This window comes from Centruroides sculpturatus, unplaced genomic scaffold (genome assembly GCF_000671375.1).
Source record: "Centruroides sculpturatus isolate CEXI.00-Female unplaced genomic scaffold, Cexi_2.0 scaffold23, whole genome shotgun sequence".
Taxonomy (NCBI): domain Eukaryota; kingdom Metazoa; phylum Arthropoda; class Arachnida; order Scorpiones; family Buthidae; genus Centruroides; species Centruroides sculpturatus.
Window position 1 is genome coordinate 1134487 of NW_019384313.1, and position 19346 is coordinate 1153832.

The following is a 19346-nucleotide window of genomic DNA, read 5'->3' on the forward strand; positions in this document are numbered from 1 at the left end:
AAAATTGATAACAAGAAATATGTTATTTTCCTAACATCACTGCCATAAATGCAGGCCTGTCTTTGGTACATGTGAGACCCCGGGTCAAGAAAAGCTTGGAGACTCCCTTAAGGAATTCGTACTGGAGGGTTAATGTTCATAAATTTTTTCAATTAGCTTTCTCTGCTAAACATATTGTTATATTTATGTTTAATAAAATTTATCAAATATATCTTTTGATTGTTTACTGTTTATAATAATTTCATTACTTGTTGCTCTATTCAATTTTGCATACTTTTGAGGTCTTGAATGTTAGGAGATCACTGGGTCCAGGCCCAGTAGGCCCACACCTAAAGATGGGCCTGCATAAATGCATTTTAGTTTTTTTTCATTAGTATAGTATTTACTATGATTAGGAAAACTGAAACATGACGGACTATATGACAGATACTGTGAAATAAAAATTGATAACATTCATCTAAAAATGCATGTCTTACTATTATTCTTGTAAGTCCTATCATTTTGTATTTTTGATTATTTGTTATATAACTATAATATAACAACTAATGAATAAATCTGTTAGGAAGCCTAGTTGAAACTATTTATAATAACTACTTATTGTAAGAGCAATTTTTGAATACAGAATGGGTATTTGTAATATAGAGAATACACCAATGAAGAAATGCGTGTAAATTTTTTTTTAATATTAAGAAAAGTTGGATATACAAGTTTATCAACTTGCATCAAAACTTTCAGAATGAATTAACTGCCTATAACACATGATGCCTAAATGCAATGTATTTTTCATATATATTCATTTCAAAACATTATTAAAGCTAAATTCCACTTATTGAAATAAAGCTTTGATAAAATAAAAACATTATAACAGTGGCATGTGGTTACATTTGATGATAGGGAAGCTCTGTCAGCCCTGGATAGAATCATTGGAAGCATTATACGATATTTTGGTGTGTAGCATTCACGAGCTAAACTGTGTGAGGTTGGTGCTCTGTAAAGTGCATGTAATCGGGCTGCTTTACACAATTCAAATATTTTCACCATGGAAGCTGTCCTGTATTCAACAATACAGCACTTCCATTGGGAATATGTATATACAAATTTATATTCAAATATACAATAGCAATCTTATTATTTTTTCACATGTAGTATGGAAATTTGTAATAAAATACATAATGCAGTTATAATAAAATATTAATTTTAAGTAATTCAAAGTACATTAAAATATGAAAATAATTGCACAATATGTATTTATATTTTAGAAAATACAAGGGAAGCCACACTTCCACAGACATGTTGAAGCTATGAAGCTTCAACTTGTCAGTATTCCACAGACAAGTTGAAGCTATGAAGCTTCAACTTGTCTATCTATTTGAATATAAATCATAATTCCTTTTAACAAATTAATTCAAAATACAACTGTGTGGCAAAAGACCAAATATGATTGAATCAAGAAAACAACCATTAAAGGCATAATATAGCATAATAGAAATCAACAGAAAAAATTGTTAATGTAGATTCATGAATGATTATATAAAAAATTTATGCTTCGAAACATTTCATTTATTTAAAAATTTTATATTTATATGCAAAAATATCATTAATGTTATAAATTTAGTTGAACAATTGTCTTTTTGCATAAAAATTACATTTATTTACAAAGAATAACTTTTATAGAATAATGCTAAAGCTAGATTCAAAGAATAATGCTAGCACTTTTGATGGTGCATTACTGTTGAAAGTGCTAGCATTGTTATCAAGTGGCTTTTGAATTTGATAACTCATTAATAATAATTTTTCTTTGAAAAAATTTAAGTTTTGGAATATATAAAATTTTCAAATTTAAAAATTGTATTTATCAAAAAGATACAACTTTTTATATATAATAATAACACTGTTTCTTTGCAGTGCAGCTCAAGTTGCTTATCGTTACCATTTAGCAGTTGGACCAGCAGATAGTAAATTATACATATCAGATCCTGAAAGACACCAGATTTTCCGAGTTATTAATTTAAATGATATAGTTGATATAAAAAATAATATTGAGGTAGTAGTTGGAAGTGGTAGTAAATGTCTACCAGGGGATAAGCTTTTATGTGGAGATGGTAGAACAGCAAGAGATGCTAAATTGGCATATCCAAAAGGTAAGTTTTTATGTTATATGATAATGATGGTAAAAGATCAACAAAATTGATTCAAAACTGACTTTTTTTTAAACATCGTTTTTCTCTTTGATCAATATAGTTAATAAATTTCTTTATTAATCTGTAAGTGCAGGATATATCTTCAACAGTTTATCAAGATAAATTTTAATGGCAAATTTTATTATTTCTGATTTTAAAAAGATAAATTTTAAAGATGAAAAATAACTTAATTGATAATATTTTTGGGCTTAAACAAGTCAGAAAAATAACATTATACATATTGTCACAAAGTATATACAAGTGATCCTCGACTTTCGCACATAATTGGTTCCTGAAAGAGTGTGCAAATGTTGAGTGTTCGAAAGTAGAGGGGTGTAAAAAAATATGCACCAAAAACTGTTTTAAAGTATTTATTTATCAATATGTATACATAATGAAGTTAACAAGGTGTGTTTAAGTGCTTTCAAGTGTTTTCTTTATAAACTTGTCAAGAGTTAGTTGAATACCACCCTTTTCTTTCTTATCTTGATAAAGATTTCTATAACATGCTGTGTCTTTCTCAATCACCCTACATACTTGAGATATATGTTCTCCATTGGGATCACATTCTTCTATGATAGTAAAAAATTTGTCAAGATGTATGAAGGCTTCATTCATATTTTTAATTGTCAAAGTCTTGACATTTTTATCAGCTTCTTCTTCCTCACTTTCATTGTGTATTTCATTGTTGCTCAATTAAGTATTCATTTGGCAGAGGTTCTGAGTGAGATTCAATCAACTCATTAACATCTTCATTGATGACGTCCAAGTTTAGTTCATTCATTAGGCTAACTATTTCATCTGTGATAGTTTCCAGTGTTTCTTCAAAATTTATAAAATCACTTATCATTTGTGGGCATAATTATTTCCAGGAACCTTTCATTGTTGACTCTTTTATTTCAGCCCACAAGTCTCCAATATTGTTTATTGCATTCCATATATTATAGTTCTTCCAAAAATCTGTTAATGTTGGCCTCTATCTTTCCTGTCAGTTGTCTTGATGGCCTTAGTCATTATTGTCCTCATATAACATTGTTTAAATGTAGCTATCACTGTTTGGTCCGTGGGCTGTATAAGGCAGGTAGTATTGGGAGAAAGAAACACAACATTGATTTTCGGGTATAAATTCTGCAGAGATTTTGGGTGTTCTGGATCATTGTTTAAGATTAAAAATGCTTTAAATTGTAAATTATTATTTTTACAATATTGCTTAACTGTTGGCACAAAATGAAAAGTGAACCAATCTTTAAATATTAACACAGTAACCCAGTCATTTTTATATATATAGGGTTGGCAACTAAGTGATTGCAGATTTTAAATAAGAAGGAAAATTAAAAATTTTTGCTTAAAAATATAACTTTATTCAATTAGGTATTGTCCATTTTTGTCAATGACCTCTTGCCATCTTTCAGGCAGTGTCATAATTCCATGTTCATAAAACTTCTGATTTTTGCCAGCAAAAAACTGAATTAAATGTGTTTTTACATCATCAGCTTCATTAAAAATTTTACCATTTAAGAAGTTCTGCATGGAACGAAATAAATGGTAATCTGAAGGCGCAAGGTGGATGTGATGACACATCCCAACCTAGCTCCAATAATTTTTGGCAAGTGACCAAAGATGTGTGGGGCTTTGCATTATCATGCTGGAAAACAACACCCTTACGATTTGCCAATTCTGGCCGCTTTTCTTGAACTGCAACACTTAGTTTGGCAAGTTGTTGAACATACACATTTGAATTAATGGTTTGGTTTCTTGGTAAAAGTTCAAAGTATAGAATTCCTTTATAATCCCACCAAACTGACAGCATAATTTTTTTTTGGTGAATCTCAGCTTTTGGTGTCATCTGGGCCGGTTCATCTCGCATCACCCACAATCTTTTCCAATTAACGTTGCTATAAACTATCCACTTTTCGTCGCCAGTAATCAGTCGTTTCAGAAATGGATCAATCTCGTTGCGTTTCAGAAGAGATTCACAGATGCTAATGTGTTGAGTCAAATGAATTTCCTTAAGCTGATGAAGGACCCATAAATCCAGTTTCTGGACATAGCCAAGTTGTTTTAATTTTTTTGAATGCATGTATGTGATACATTGAGCTTCTGTGCAATCTCACGCGTTGTGCTATGACGATCTGAATCGATAATGGCCTTGATATGGGTCTCATCAACTTCAACTGGACGGCCAGATCGTTGAGCATTTTTCAGCGAAAAATCACCAGAACAAAATTTGGCAAACCAATTTTGACACTGCCTTTCTTTTAAGGCTTCATTCCCATATACGGCACATAACTTCTTGTGTGCTTATGATGCGTTCTTGCCTTTTCGGAAATAATACAATAAAATATGTCTGAAATGCACGTCTTATTCTTCCAATTTTAAATTGGAATAAAAATGAAACTAAGTAACTAATTGATACAATTTTTTTCCTAAATTAAAGGTGGAAGTCCAAACAATAAGAAAACAATATAGGTTAAATGCTTTGAACACGATGACAAAGCAAAAAAATGTGCTAAGGCCACCTATTGACAAAATCCACAATCACTTAGTTGCCAACCCTATAATTTCCAAATGACTGGAAGCAATTCTTTATCTTTCCCTTTCAATGTTCTGGGATTTTCCACATGGTAAATTAACAATGGCTTCAATTTTAAATCACCACTTAAATTTCCACCAAGAAGCAATGTCAATGTCAATCAGTTTTTGGAAGGTTTATGTCCAGGGGCAACTGATTCTTCCTTCAATAAAAATGTACGATTAGGCATTTTTTTCCAAAATAAATCCATCTCATCTACATTGAATATTTGGCTAGGAGAATATTCTCCATCTACAATACTTTTGGACAATGAGGAAATAAATTCTTTTACAGCATCTTTATCTGCATCAGATGATTCTCCAGTGAATTTAATATTATGTAAAGAATATCTCATTTTAAATTTTAAATTTGTTGAACCAGCCATTACTTGCTTGAGACACCTTGTTAGAATGTTAGAATCTTCATATAATCTATAGCCTTCCAATCTTCATGCAAACTAAGAGCATTAGCTTGAATAATTGAAAAACTCATAGGGACATTATTTTGATGGTCAACATCAAAATAATGTCCCTATGAGTTTTTCAAAATGGTTTTGTCATCATGGTTTTGATCAAAATAATGATGATCAACATCATCATTATTTTGATCAAATCCATGATGACAAAAATCCTTCCATTTCTCAACTATACAGCTTTCACTAACGTTTTTGAACTAACAGTTCTTCGGGTGAAAAATGGACAAAATGGAAGAGCTACTGCACTTTGTAGTGTATGAGCATTCTGCATGGAAGCAAATTTTTTCATTATCGACATAAATATTTAAAAAGTTGAATTTTTAAAAATGTGTGAAATAGCGAATTGTGCAAAAGTAGAATGTGTGAAAATTGAGGGTCTCCTGTAATGGAAATGTTAAAAAATTTAAAATTAATGAATCAAATTATGAATATATGAAATATTTTGTTTTTATAAATTTTAATGATATTTAAAATTATGAAAAAATAATATACAATTTTAAAAAATATTAACTAACTTTTAAAAATTAAATTTATAGGTATGGCCATTTCGGCTCATAATGAAATTTTTATTGCTGATGGCACTAATATCCGAATGGTGGATCGTAATGGAATTATTCATACCATAGTTGGCGATCATTATCATAAGAGCCATTGGAAACCATTTCCTTGTGGAAAAACTATAACACTAAGTCAGGTAATCATGATATTGGGCTTAATTTTTTTCTTTAGCATATTTTTAAACTTCTAGATGCATTTTGTATCAGTGGCATGTGATGACATTTGATGATAGGGAAGCTGTGCCAAACCTAGATAGAATCATTGGAAGTTTTGGTGTGTAGCATCCATGAACTAAACTGTGTGAGATTGGTGCTCTGTAAAGCACATGCACAAATGCCTGTAATCTGGCTGCTTTGCACAATTGAAATATTTTTGCCTTAGAAGCTATCTTGTATTCGACAATCATTGGGAATATGAATATACAAATTTAGATTCGAATATACAATAACAATTTTATCATTTTTTTCCACTTGTATAGAAATTTGTAATAAAATTCATAATGCAGTTATAATAAAATATTAATTTTAATTTCAAAGTAAATTAAAATATGAAAATAATCGCACAATATTTATTTATATTTTGGAAAATACAAGGGAAGCTGCACTTTCACAGCTTCAACATGCCACTGTTTTATATTATTAAAAATAAATAAATAAAATTCTATTGACTACTGTATGTTGTTTGTATAAAAATTAAATTTTGGCAATTACTAAATTTAAGACGCACTGTTTTTCCTCTGTATATTTTCAAATATACAGGAAATTAAGAGGAAATTAACATGTGTTTTTGACATGAAAAAGAAAACCAAGAATAAATATTTTTAACAAGATTTGTTTTGTTGTGGACATTTTAAAAATTTTAATTATTTTATGTTATTCAATCAAAAGGAATCTATGAAATTGCTAAAAATTGCTGCTGCCATGTAAAAATTGATAGTTAGCTGGATGGTTAAGAATTAAAAATGAAGTGCTTTTATCCTTCTGCACTAGAGGTTTCTTCACAATATAACAAATAGAACAAAATTCAAATGAAATGAACATGCTGCTTTCTGTTTGAAAATCTGAGTATGTTTGAATAAAATTATTACACAAATTATTAATATAAATAATTTGGATATTCCCTAATTATAAAATGAGTTAAATTATTATTATATTGATGATCATCAGATTTCTTACAATCAATCAGATTTCATCAGATTACACTGAAATTCTCTGAGTTAAAATTTCATCAGCTAAATTAATTAATTAATGATTTGTAAATTTAGATTACAGATAGAACATGTTGCTACCTGTAGATAATTTTAATAAAAGTACATTTGAAATTTTTAAGTCTCAATGTGTAATTAATGTGGCAATAAATAACCACAATAATTAAATATTCTAGTTAAAAAATTTGACTTAATGACAAAAATATTTCTGGAACAGATTATTTTTAGATGACATACTTTACAATACATTGTTTATTCAAGTAAGAATTGCAACTTTAATACCATTCTAGGAAGATCCACATATAATCAAATTCATCAGTTATTAATTAATTTAAGCAGACCAATTCTAACCCAGAGATTTTCAACTTAATTATCATTATATAATTAATTACAATATAAAAATATTTGTTTTTTTTTGTGATAATAATTATTGTAATTAAAAATATCTTTATTTTATTGGATTTATTATTATTAAAAATGTAACTTTTTCAGGTTAATCTCAGATGGCCGACTGAACTGGCTATAAATCCTTTGGATGGTACTCTGCATATTTTAGATGATCATCTTGTTTTAAAATTAACTCCAGACAAAAGATTAAAAGTAATAGCAGGAAAACCTCTACAATGTCCTTCTTCTCATGAAAAATCTGATCAAGCTAATGATGTCTTTTTAGAATCACCTCAAAGTATTGCCTTTGCGCCTAATGGGGATCTTTATATTGCAGAAAGTGATTCTCAATTTGTTAATAGAGTTCGTGTTATTGGAAGTGATGGACGCATCTCAAAATTTGCAGGTGCAGAGATGAAATGTAGTTGTCTGGATATAAATTGCAAATGTTTTGATGAAGATAATTTTCTTGCTGCCACTTCAAAATTGAATACTATTTCTTCCATTACTGTCACACCAGATGGACTTTTGCATATTTGTGATCAGGGAAATTTAAGAATTTGGTCAGTCACATCTTCTTTACCTAAGCCAAATGATTCTCATGAATATGAAATATACTCTCCTGAAACCCAAGAAATATATTCTTTTAATCGTCATGGCCAACATACAACAACTAAAAACATACTAACTGGAAAAATTGTATATACATTTTCTTATAATGTAAATACTAGTTTTGGAAAGCTTAGTACAGTAACAGATGCTGCAGGAAATAAAATATATATACTCCGAGACTATAGTAATCAAGTTAAAACTATAGAAAATACTCGAGGAGGAAAATGTAGGCTTGAAATGACCAGAATGAGAATGTTACAAAGTTTTACAACACCTGATAATTTTAAAACTGTTTTTGAATATCATGGTAGTACAGGTCTTTTGCGAAGCAAAATTGATAGTTCTGGTAAATCATTTCTCTATGGATATGACAAATATGGTCGACTTACACAAGCAGTCACTCCAAGTGGTCACACAATAAAGTTGTCATATAATTTAAGTATTAAAGGAGCTGCAGTAACTGTTACCAGAAATGATAAAACTCCTGTATCTTTGCTTATTAAAGGTTCTGATGTTACAATAAATAAAGGTAAATATAAATTTTTAATATATTTTTCATTTATAAAAAATGATTTAGTGATGATTAGTGTAATAAAGAACTTTTACATTGTTTCTGTTATATCAAACAATATATATATGTAAATAAAAGTAAATTCTTATTACTCTTTAAAATTTTCTTTAAATTATATTTATTTCTTAGCTTAAAAACCACCTACAAATTTTCAATTTGATTAGATTATTATCTTTTAACTTACTACTTTTTTTTTAAGAAAATAAAGTATAAAAGTAAGAATGGTTTTTCTAAATAATATCTTCATTTATATAATAATTCAAAATTTTGAAAAGTATAATTCAAATAAGCACATTGATCACTAAATAGGATTCTAGCTTGAAAATGATTAAAATTCTCATTTATGACATGTTTTAAGTAACTATAATATTACAATAATAAGAAAAATGCTAAAATCAGGAAACGAAAACAAATTTTTAATTTCCTGAATTACTATCTTAAATATGGCACCAAGTCCAAATGGTATTTTTGTTGAACTATAAAATTACATTAATAAAACATAGGAAATGGTTCTGATGTTCATTGTTCCATTAAGAATACGATGTGCAATGTTAATTTAACAAAAAATTTTGGTTTGAATTTGTTTTTATTTTTTAATATTTAATATTATAGTAATATTTGAGGATATCTTACAATTTTTATTAATCTAACAACTGTTTAGCAAAACATCTTTTATTTGTCTTTTAAATTTATTTAAATTATTTATAGGTTCTGCAATAGAAAAAATTACCAAAGATCCTGATAATAGTTTGATAATAACAAAGGAAGATTCTAGGACAATAGAAATGGAAACGGTTCCTAGTCCTGTTTTAGCAGATCAAAGTCCTGTACTTGGTGAAACATTTCCTGTTCCTGCAAAACTTAAAACAACATTAAATGATGAAGTATCTCAAAAGTTTGAGTGGCGTTACTATTTACGGAGGGAAGGCAAAGGTCGTAATCGTCAAATAACACAAGTGGGCAGGAAAATGAAGGTGAGTTTCAATTGCCACATTTCTAAAAACGAAAAGAAAAAAAATAGTCACATTTATTAAGCTTTTATAAAATGCAGCTCTTCTCTTCAGTGATGCAATCAAATCATTCTTATGTGATCTTTTGCTTTCTTTATTATTCTAAAACATTCTATGAAAATTTTGTTTAGAATTTTAATTTTGCCAAGTTTTTCATTTAATATTAATAATGTGTATGTTTGAAACAATTATCCTAATCATTTGTTAGAAAATTTTATTTTGATTCTAATGAAAATATTGATTCTTCATACTACTTTTTAATTCAAATATTGATTTCTGCTCAAGAAATCAATCCCAAGTTAAAAATAGTAAAAGCTATTGGAAAAAATTATTCTAATTTATGCACTGTTAACAATAGATTAGCATTGCAACATTGTAGCATCTTTTAAATTCTGGAGATGATATATAGAAAACTTAACAGTTGTTGACTGTTAATATTTCAACTAACAGTTTTAAAACTACTATGTATTTATGTATTGCATTATATATAGATTAGTACACAATTTAAAATATAATCAAAACTGTACTAAACATATTGACTTTTTCTCTAATAGTATGTGACTATCATTACATATGATTACTTTTATACTTTATTCACATATAAAAAACTTTCTTCGCTTATGAATGAAACACAAATAAATATCAGTATAAAACCACCTGCTCAGAAACTAGATAAAGTTGATAACAACAGCATTCAAAACCAAATCCAGCATACAGAATAATAGAGCTAATGTTTTTGCCCATGTTAAATGGGCATTGTCAGATAAATGATCCCACAGTTGTTAAAACAATGATTGTTATACATTTGTTAAGAGATAGATGAGAGGATAGAAAGTTTACAGTTTGTAGAATGTCTTCCATGTGGGAGTATCAGAATTCCATCCTGACAGGGTTGGCCAACACCACTCTAGCTACTTTTGTCTCTGACACTGACATAGAATACATCTATGTCAGTGTCAGAGGCAAAGGTGGTAAATGAGGTATACACATTATAGGTATGGCATATGAGGTATGCACAATTTTGACTCATTTGTGCATACCTCATATGTAGCTCCACCCAGAAACATCATCTCAGATATTTAGAGCAGGTAGAAATTTACAAACCCACCCAAAAAATATAGCCATTAACTTTTATGATGTTGATTCCTTCTCCACCATGTGGAAGACGATCTACAAACTGTGAACTTTCTATCCTCTTACCTTCCATCCTTCCTCTTTCTTTCTTACATCACCTCCTCTCTTAACACATGTACAGCAATCCCCATTTAAAATGGGCAAAAACATTAGCAATCTTCTAACTTAATTACTGGTGTTAATGAACATACACAATGAACCTTTATGTCCGGTAACATTTAAAATTCGTGAAACGATTTGTTTCATGAATTTTTAATGTTACCAGACATAAGGGTTCATCAAATGTGAGAACATTAGCTCTATTATTTTGTATGCTGGAGTTTGGTTTTGGACACTGTTGTTTTAAATACCAATGTTGTACAAATCTTACAAATAAATTAATGGATTAAATCGCTGCTTATTTCAGGAAACCAAACTTTTTATTAAATGATTTAGAACCTAACAGATTCGAAATCAGATATTTGACTGAAAGCATTTCTTTTGTTTAATAAAAATGAAAAATGTTTTCAGTCAATATCTGATCATCCTCAGCTTAGAATGTGTAATTTAATGACTCAGAAGCTGTTAGGTTCTGAACTATTTAATAAAAAATGTTGACTTCCTGAAATAATCAGTGATTTAATTCATTAATTTTCTTATAGATTCTTGGTACCAAGTTTTGTGAANCGTAGGATATGGTGATGTAGAACTTTATATGGTTGATTCACGTGGTTATATTATACAAAGAGGACAAGAAAAATTTCAGTTTAATGCAGAAGGTCAGTTGCGGTACAGTATGGTTATTTTATGCTGCGGAACGAATTATATGTTTTAACATGTCTTTCTATGGGAAAATGCGTTTTGTATAACAGACTTTTCACTTAATGGACATGCACCTGAAACAGATTAAGTATGTTATACGAGGCACCACTGTATATATTAACAATCTTATCATTTTTTTCACATGTAGTATGGAAATTTGTAATAAGATACATAATGCAGTTATAATAAAATATTAATTTTAATTAACTTAAAGTATGTTAAAATATGAAAATAATCGCACAATATGTATTTATATTTTAGAAAATACAAGGGAAGCAGTGCTTCCACCACTTCCAAAGATGGTATGTCACTGGTTAAGTTATAAATCTACTCGCGGTTTGCATAATGGCAAGGGCAGCCGAATATCTAGCAGGGAGGTGGCTAACAGCCCAGAACTGGTCTTGGATAGAATCCATTGAAAGCATTGTGTTTGTAGCTTACACCATGAGGTTGGTGCTCTGAAAAGCACATGCACGAATGCAATCTGGCTGTTTTACACTATTCAAATATTTTTGTCGTGGCACTGTCCCATATTCGACAATACGGCGCTTCCATTGGGAATATCCATATACAAATTTATATTCGAATATACAATAGCAATCATATTATTTTTTCACATGTATAGAAATTTGTAATAAGACATGTTCAAATATAAATACATATTGTGCGATTATTTTCATGTTTTCGAAAATACAAGGGAAGCGGCACTTCCACCACTTCCAAGGACGGCACGCCACTGGTAGTATTATGTAATGAAATACAATTTAAACTGATTCAATTTGCTCTTATTTATTAATTTAAGCTCTATTAATTTTTGTATTTAGCATCACTATAAGATACTCAATTAATGCAAAATCAAAAGCTTCTGTAATGTTTCAAATTTTTAAACATATGAAATATAAAAATTTTCTCACATTAAGTTTCTGTAGTAACAATTTTTTAATTACTTATAAATTTTGTATTATTACTTGTAGCAAGATTTTTATAATTTTAAATTAGAAATGGTTAAGTGAATTAATCATACTTTTTATATATTATTTATAATTACCAAATAAAAAAATTTTTATTATATAAAGGAAATAAAATTTAACTCACATTATTTTAGATATAAAAAATTAATATATAATGTTTAATGTTCTTTTTTCCAGATAAATGGTGAAACACTGGTAGCTGTGGAATTTGATCGAGAACAGTACAGCGAAACAATTTATGACAAAAATCAAATACCTTTAGTCACAGTTCGTTATGATGAGTTTGGTCATCCAAAACAATGGGAACCCAGTCAAAATTTAACTCCAGTTAAACTAGAATATGATAGATTTGGTCGGTTGGCAAGATGGGAAAGAGGCTACTTGTCAGAAAGATATTCTTTTGATATTCAAGGAAGATTGGCTGAGATTCGATATTCAGATAACAGTGGCATTATGTATCGATATGATGACAGTCCCATTAGTCTGGTAAATATATAAGTATTTTTGTATAATATATTAATAAAAATTCAAATTATAAATACACAATATTTTAAAAATTTTTGACATTTCCTATTATAACAGCAGACATATTTCCAAATTTGAAAAATAATTATAAAACTGTAATGTAAAGAAAGTTACATTTTTAGACAGAGTTAGGCTTCAACTTTCTCCAAATAAATAAGCTATAGAACAATATTTAGATTTATAAAATTTATATTTTATGTATTTCATTGATTTTCGTTTCATATCAAGCAATATAAATTTTGTTTCAACTGCTATATCTTTTATAAATACATACTCATTTGTAAAATGTTTCTTTCTTTATTAAGTATTATAATTAATCTATTGATATTGTTGGTGATAGCTTAAAGATTATAAATATAATAATTTCAATTATAAATTTTTTTTTCTAGCCAACTGAAATTATTCTTCCAAGTGGCAGTCGTTATCTCCTTCAGTATGATACATCAGGTAGTTTGCAAGCTGTGATTACACCTAATGGCCATAAACATGAGATAGCCACTCAGACATCACTTGGATTTTATAAATTACTCTATCTTTCTCCTGGTGTAAAACATCCTTACATTCTTCATTTTAATGACCAAGGGCTTTTATTGGCTAAACTCCATCCAAATAACCAAGGCAGGGTAGTTTATTATTATACAAATAATGGACAACTTACTTCTGTATTCTGTGGAAATGAAAGGACAGATATCAGTTACTATGAACAACATTCTCTTATTAAAACAACAATGAGAAGAGTTCCAGGATTAGAATGCAGAGTTGACTACAGGTATCATGGTTCATTGTTAAAAGAAGAAAGATACCGATATAACAGTAGAAGTGGTTTAGATAGTTTAAAACTTAAATATCAATATGATAGTCGTTTATCAAATGTAGAGTTAGAAATTAATGGAAAAGGAGCAAGTGAAATTAAATTTAAGTATAATGCTGAAACTGGAATTCTTGAGCAAGTACAACAATTTCTTTTTCATAAACCTAAAATTAATAGCATATTTATTCAAGATGACATGCGACAATATTCCAAAACTATTGGCTATGACTCTTATGGAAGGATAGTTGTTTTGGCTATGACTTTATGGAACAAAGAAATATATTCTCTCAGTCTACAATATGATAGCCGTAGTCGAATAAGGAAATCAATAATGAAAATTGGAAAAGAAAATTCTCCAACAGTTACTAATTACAGCTATACAATTGATGGATTCTTGGAAGAAGTTACTGGTACAGATATTTGGCGCTTCATTTATGACATAAATGGAAATATGAAAAGTCTTTGGGAGGGGCAACATCAGATATCATTAAGATATGACGATGGTGATCGTCTCGTAGGATATGGTGATGTAGAACTTTATATGGTTGATTCACGTGGTTATATTATACAAAGAGGACAAGAAAAATTTCAGTTTAATGCAGAAGGTCAGTTGATACATGCATTTGAACTACATCAGTATGAAGTTTACTATTATTATGATGTACAAAAACGACTTATTGCAAGAAAAGATCATAGAGGAAACATAACACAATTCCTATATGCTGACCTTCTTAATCCCTATCAGATCACTCATATTCATTTTCCACAAGTTGGTATTACCACATTATTATTATATGATTCAAATAGTCATTTGATGTACATACAACAAGGAACTACAAAATATTATGTTGCTACTGATCACCTCGGAACACCAGTAGGAATATTTGATACAGATGGGAACATAGTTAAAGAAGTTCAGCGCAGTCCTTTTGGAAAAGTCTTAAGTGACAGTAATGCAGATTTTTATTTACCTTTAGACTTTCAAGGTGGAATTCGTGATCCATTGACTCAGCTGATTCATTTTAATAGTCGAATTTATGATCCACTTGGAGCTCAATGGCTGACTCTTAATTGGGAAGATGTACCAGAACTTCTTAACAAACCATTCAATATGCATCTTTATCGATTCCATAGTAATGATCCAGTTAATATTCCAAATACGAAAACTCAACAATTAACAGGTAAGCATTCTTTTATGGATAACACAAGTGTAAAAGATATTTGCATTTAATATTTATTAGTAATTTAAGATATTTTTCAAAAATAATTTAATCAGTTTTCAAGAAAAAGTTACAAAATTTGTAAAATAAAATTAGGAATATGGAATTTTTTTATAGTGAAAAATATTTCAAAAGAGTCTTTCTTATAAATTTTTTTTGAATAAATGCTCAAGTACAGTGAAATTTGATTAATGCAAGCTCAGTTAATTTGAAGAAAGTGTATTCTGTCTTTTGAGAAAGTAACATATAGTCAATTGATTTTTAGAAATGAGCATTTTGAGGATTTTCTAATTGCACATATTCATTTTATCACAGTTTTAGTGACATTTGAATCTATACAACACAGATGTTAGGTATATTTTATAGAAACATTAAAGAAGCTGAAATTTTATGTGTGGTAAACATCAATTAGTCAGTACAACTTCCACCATATTTAATGTGCTGGAAGTTGTATGGTAAGCATCAATTAGTTATATTTTTATTATTTTTAATTATGGAGCATAAATAAGTTTATTTTTAGCTTAAAAAGTTGAAAAGAAAATAGAGAGAAACTATATTAATGTCAAACACTAAAAATATACAAAAAAAAACTAGTTTAATTTTTGATAGTTTAAACTTTTCTTGATTCTCTTTAGTGTTAAAATTAAAGTTAACTATGATTTCAATAAATGAATGAAATGGCAGTGTTTGTATATGATTTTGTAACTTTATATTAATTGTATCAATTTGTAAATTGTATTCAAATTGCAAATTACTTAAAGATGATTGACTTAAAAAACAATCAAATGCCAAGAATCATTTTTTAATGAAAATACTTTATTCTGTTATATTTTCAGTAGTCTCATTTTTTTCATTTCTTAGTTATACAATTTAAATGAATTCTGATGTCTCTTATTAATTAGATTCAATAAAATCTACATTTGGGTCAAAGCAATAAGAGCTAGTTTAGGAAAAGTGCATATAAAGTTCATTTTTAAAAGTCAGAATAAATATGTGGATGAATTATTCATTTAAATTACAGTAATTTTACTAAAGAAGTTTTGTTGGTTGAGAAACATTACACATCCTGATTTTGGAGTAGGAAAGAAGTTATGGCTTTGATTGATGCATGCTATTTTTCTTGGACATAAAATAATGGTTATTTTTTGTGAAATTTCTTCACAAAAGCATAAATGAATTGTAATTGAAACAACAAAATCATAACGTTCTGTAATAGTATTTAACTAAAACTTCTTATACAGTCAAATAGTTATCGAATGTAATTCAATTACACTAATTTTCTTTGTAATTGTCATGGACAGTATTAATATTAACAAATTTTCATACTAAATTTAAATTATTAATTGTAAAGGTTAGTCATTGTCAAAATAATCGTAATATGGATTGATATGTGAGAAGGAAGATTGCTATTCGGATTTGATATATGGCAATATTCTTTGAGAAAACATCTCAAATGCATGGAGATGTTTTATCAAACATCTCCATGCATGAAACATCACTGTTTTCAATCAGCAAGCTTTAACTTTTCTTGTATAAACTTGTATATAAAAATTGTATAATACATTACATGTGAAATTTGTGCACTATAAATCTACTTTTGTTATTAATAAATGAAAACTAGACTAAAAACATAAATGATATTACATATTAATAAAATTATGTTAGTTACTTGAAACATTCTATTAAAGATAATTAATTTCATATATTTTATCCTTTTAGAACTCAAAGATTGGTTAGCAGTTCTTGGCTTTAACATGGAGAAGGTACCAATTTATCCTAAATTAACAAATGGAAAATATGAAGTGACATCAATGTGGGAAAGTTTGCCTACAATTTCAGGACTCAGCTGCACTGCAAATGTCATGGCTTCAGAATTTTGTCGCTTCAGCACAGTTCCTCAGACAGAAGTTAAAGTTGAAGGCAATTTTCTTCGAAGCATTAATTCACGAATAGCGACACTGCCATCCGTTTTGGGTGATGGCATATTGCTTTCAAAAGTCGAAAACAGAGCTATTGTACATATAGTTAATGAAGCAAGTCCTCTTTTAAGAGATATCATAACGTCTGTTTTTAATAGCACCTTTCTATTGGATCTTCACTTTTCTGTACATGGACAGGATTCGTTTTATTTTGTACAAGAAGACGCGAAGAAAGTTCAGACTGACTGGGAACAACTACAAAGGTTGGGTAATGTATTTAACATAACGATGCATCCTGTAGAGAGCAGTGATAGTCTCAATAACAATGGTCAGATTGACCTTAGACTTCAGAGTACCAGTGTAGCATTAAACATTCGTTATGGAACTACGCTAGAAGAAGAAAGGTGGAGAATAATCCGTTATTCGAGACAGAGAGCAGTGGAAGAAGCATGGCAACAAGAAGTAGAGTTGTTACAAAGTGGCCATAGGGGATCTCACGATTGGACCAAATCCGAAAAAGAAGAGCTTTTAGCAAACAAAATGGTAGCTAAATATCATGGCACAGATATCCACGACATAGATAAATATCCAGAATTAGCAGACGATCCTACAAACATAATGTTTAGAAAAGAGAGTAACAGGAAACGGCGAGGTCGACCGAGGAGACCAAGAATTAGGTGAAGATACGAAGAAAATTATATCAAAAGTGTGAATTATTGATACCTGCCTTACACAAAATATCTCCAATATCACATTTTTAGTGGTAATTGTTATATGTGTAAAGGAACTTTAGTATAATTTGCCAAAGAACAATGGTGCTTTATAAGTGGACATAAAATAACGGTTATTTTTTGTGAAATTTCTTCACAAAAGCATAAATGAATTGTAATTGAAACAAATTGTTTATCAAATTCTGGAATGAATAGTAAATCCATTATTTTCAATGGAATATCAAATTCCAGAAGAACACCAAGTTACCAATGTTTCCATAGTATGTATGTTTGAAAATATTTTGAGAAGAAACACGACTATAATCGTCATTATTGTAAGTTTTAATGAAACGCAACACAACACGTGAACTAGATGAAAGATTGCACAGTATTCTTCAGTTGTGTAACTGTGAAAGAACTTTCAGTATACAATGAATACTGTAGCAATTACAGTTATAACTTTTAAGATGGCATGCACAATCAATGACTGATATTCACATACGGTACAATAGATTTATATTAAATTGTTTAGTGAAATGTTATGTGAAACATTCAAATATGTTTTTGCCAACTGACTGATTACCGACCGAAATATCCCACTGTATAATCGGATCAAAAGTGCAATTCATACTCACTTAAAAACTCTTTTTATTTAAACATATTACTTATTTGCCTACACTTCTCGTTCATTATCATAGAATTTCTTTGGATGGCCTGGCAAGAAGCAGATGTGATTGTGAATTTATCACATAGCCATCACTAATATCGGTCACAAGATATAACTATGCACTCTCGGCATCACCCATAAACGCGGACAACAGATAAATCTCCGACAATTTAAATTAATCACGATTCCAAAATTTGAAAACGTTGAGTTAAAATCCTAAATTGATGCCGAGAAATTTCATTCAAAGTGCCTTACAGTGGGATTATGTTTGTCATATATATGTTTCCATGCTTCACTAAAGATAGTTATATCTATTGTTATATTGTTTCTTGTCAAAGAAATCAAATGTGCCAAACTGGTTTCAACTCTGAATCTTACTGCTTTAATACTTAATCTTTGGCACAGTATATAAAAGTGATTTCCATCCTTCTAATCCAAATTAGTAAATGTTATTTCAAAAATTGAGTTGTACAGTGGCAGTCTCTAAGTAAACTTATATTCTTTCTTCCTTTCCCAGCAAAAAAAAAAAAAAGAGAAAAATAAAAGATAAGTGATTTGTACTTAATATTAATCAAGTAAAATAAACTGTTTGTGGGAGATATATGTTATTAAATCTTAATATTGTAGTTTGTTTTTTTTTATTTTACTTGATAATTGAATATTTGCTTCTTAATAGATTTATGGTCAATTCAATAGGAATATTGCTGCATTTAACAGAAATATGAAGATAAGATAATTAAAAACACATGCAAATTATCCATTACTGATATTAAAACACAAAATCGTAAAAATTTATATTTTATAAATCCCCATTTTAAAGAAATATCCAATCAAAAGTGATAAGCTTGAAGAAAAATCAAACGAGCAATTATATATTGCGACATGGTCACAATATAGGACTGAAATTTTTAATCATATTTTAACTTAAAAAAACAAGTGATTTCCGGTTTAGACCGGAAGTCACTTGTTTTTTTAAGTTAAAATATGGAAAGCTTAAGGAGCTCTTAAGCTTTCCA

At 29.0% G+C, this 19346-nt stretch overlaps 1 protein-coding gene across 6 annotated transcripts in view; it reads left to right on the plus strand.

Annotated features, from left to right (window-relative positions):
• Window positions 1-18901, plus strand: part of LOC111622523 (teneurin-m-like) — a 320210-nt gene extending 301309 nt beyond the window's left edge. For all 6 annotated transcript variants that reach the window (XM_023364928.1, XM_023364935.1, XM_023364961.1 and 3 more), the window contains 7 exons: window positions 1906-2141; window positions 5764-5921; window positions 7485-8520; window positions 9271-9536; window positions 12656-12964; window positions 13393-14995; window positions 16754-18901. In XM_023364928.1, the coding sequence (XP_023220696.1) occupies window positions 1906-2141; window positions 5764-5921; window positions 7485-8520; window positions 9271-9536; window positions 12656-12964; window positions 13393-14995; window positions 16754-17634 (4489 nt within the window). In that variant the 3' untranslated portion in view covers window positions 17635-18901. The remainder of the gene's footprint in view (window positions 1-1905; window positions 2142-5763; window positions 5922-7484; window positions 8521-9270; window positions 9537-12655; window positions 12965-13392; window positions 14996-16753) is intronic.
• Window positions 18902-19346: the final 445 nt, after the last annotated feature.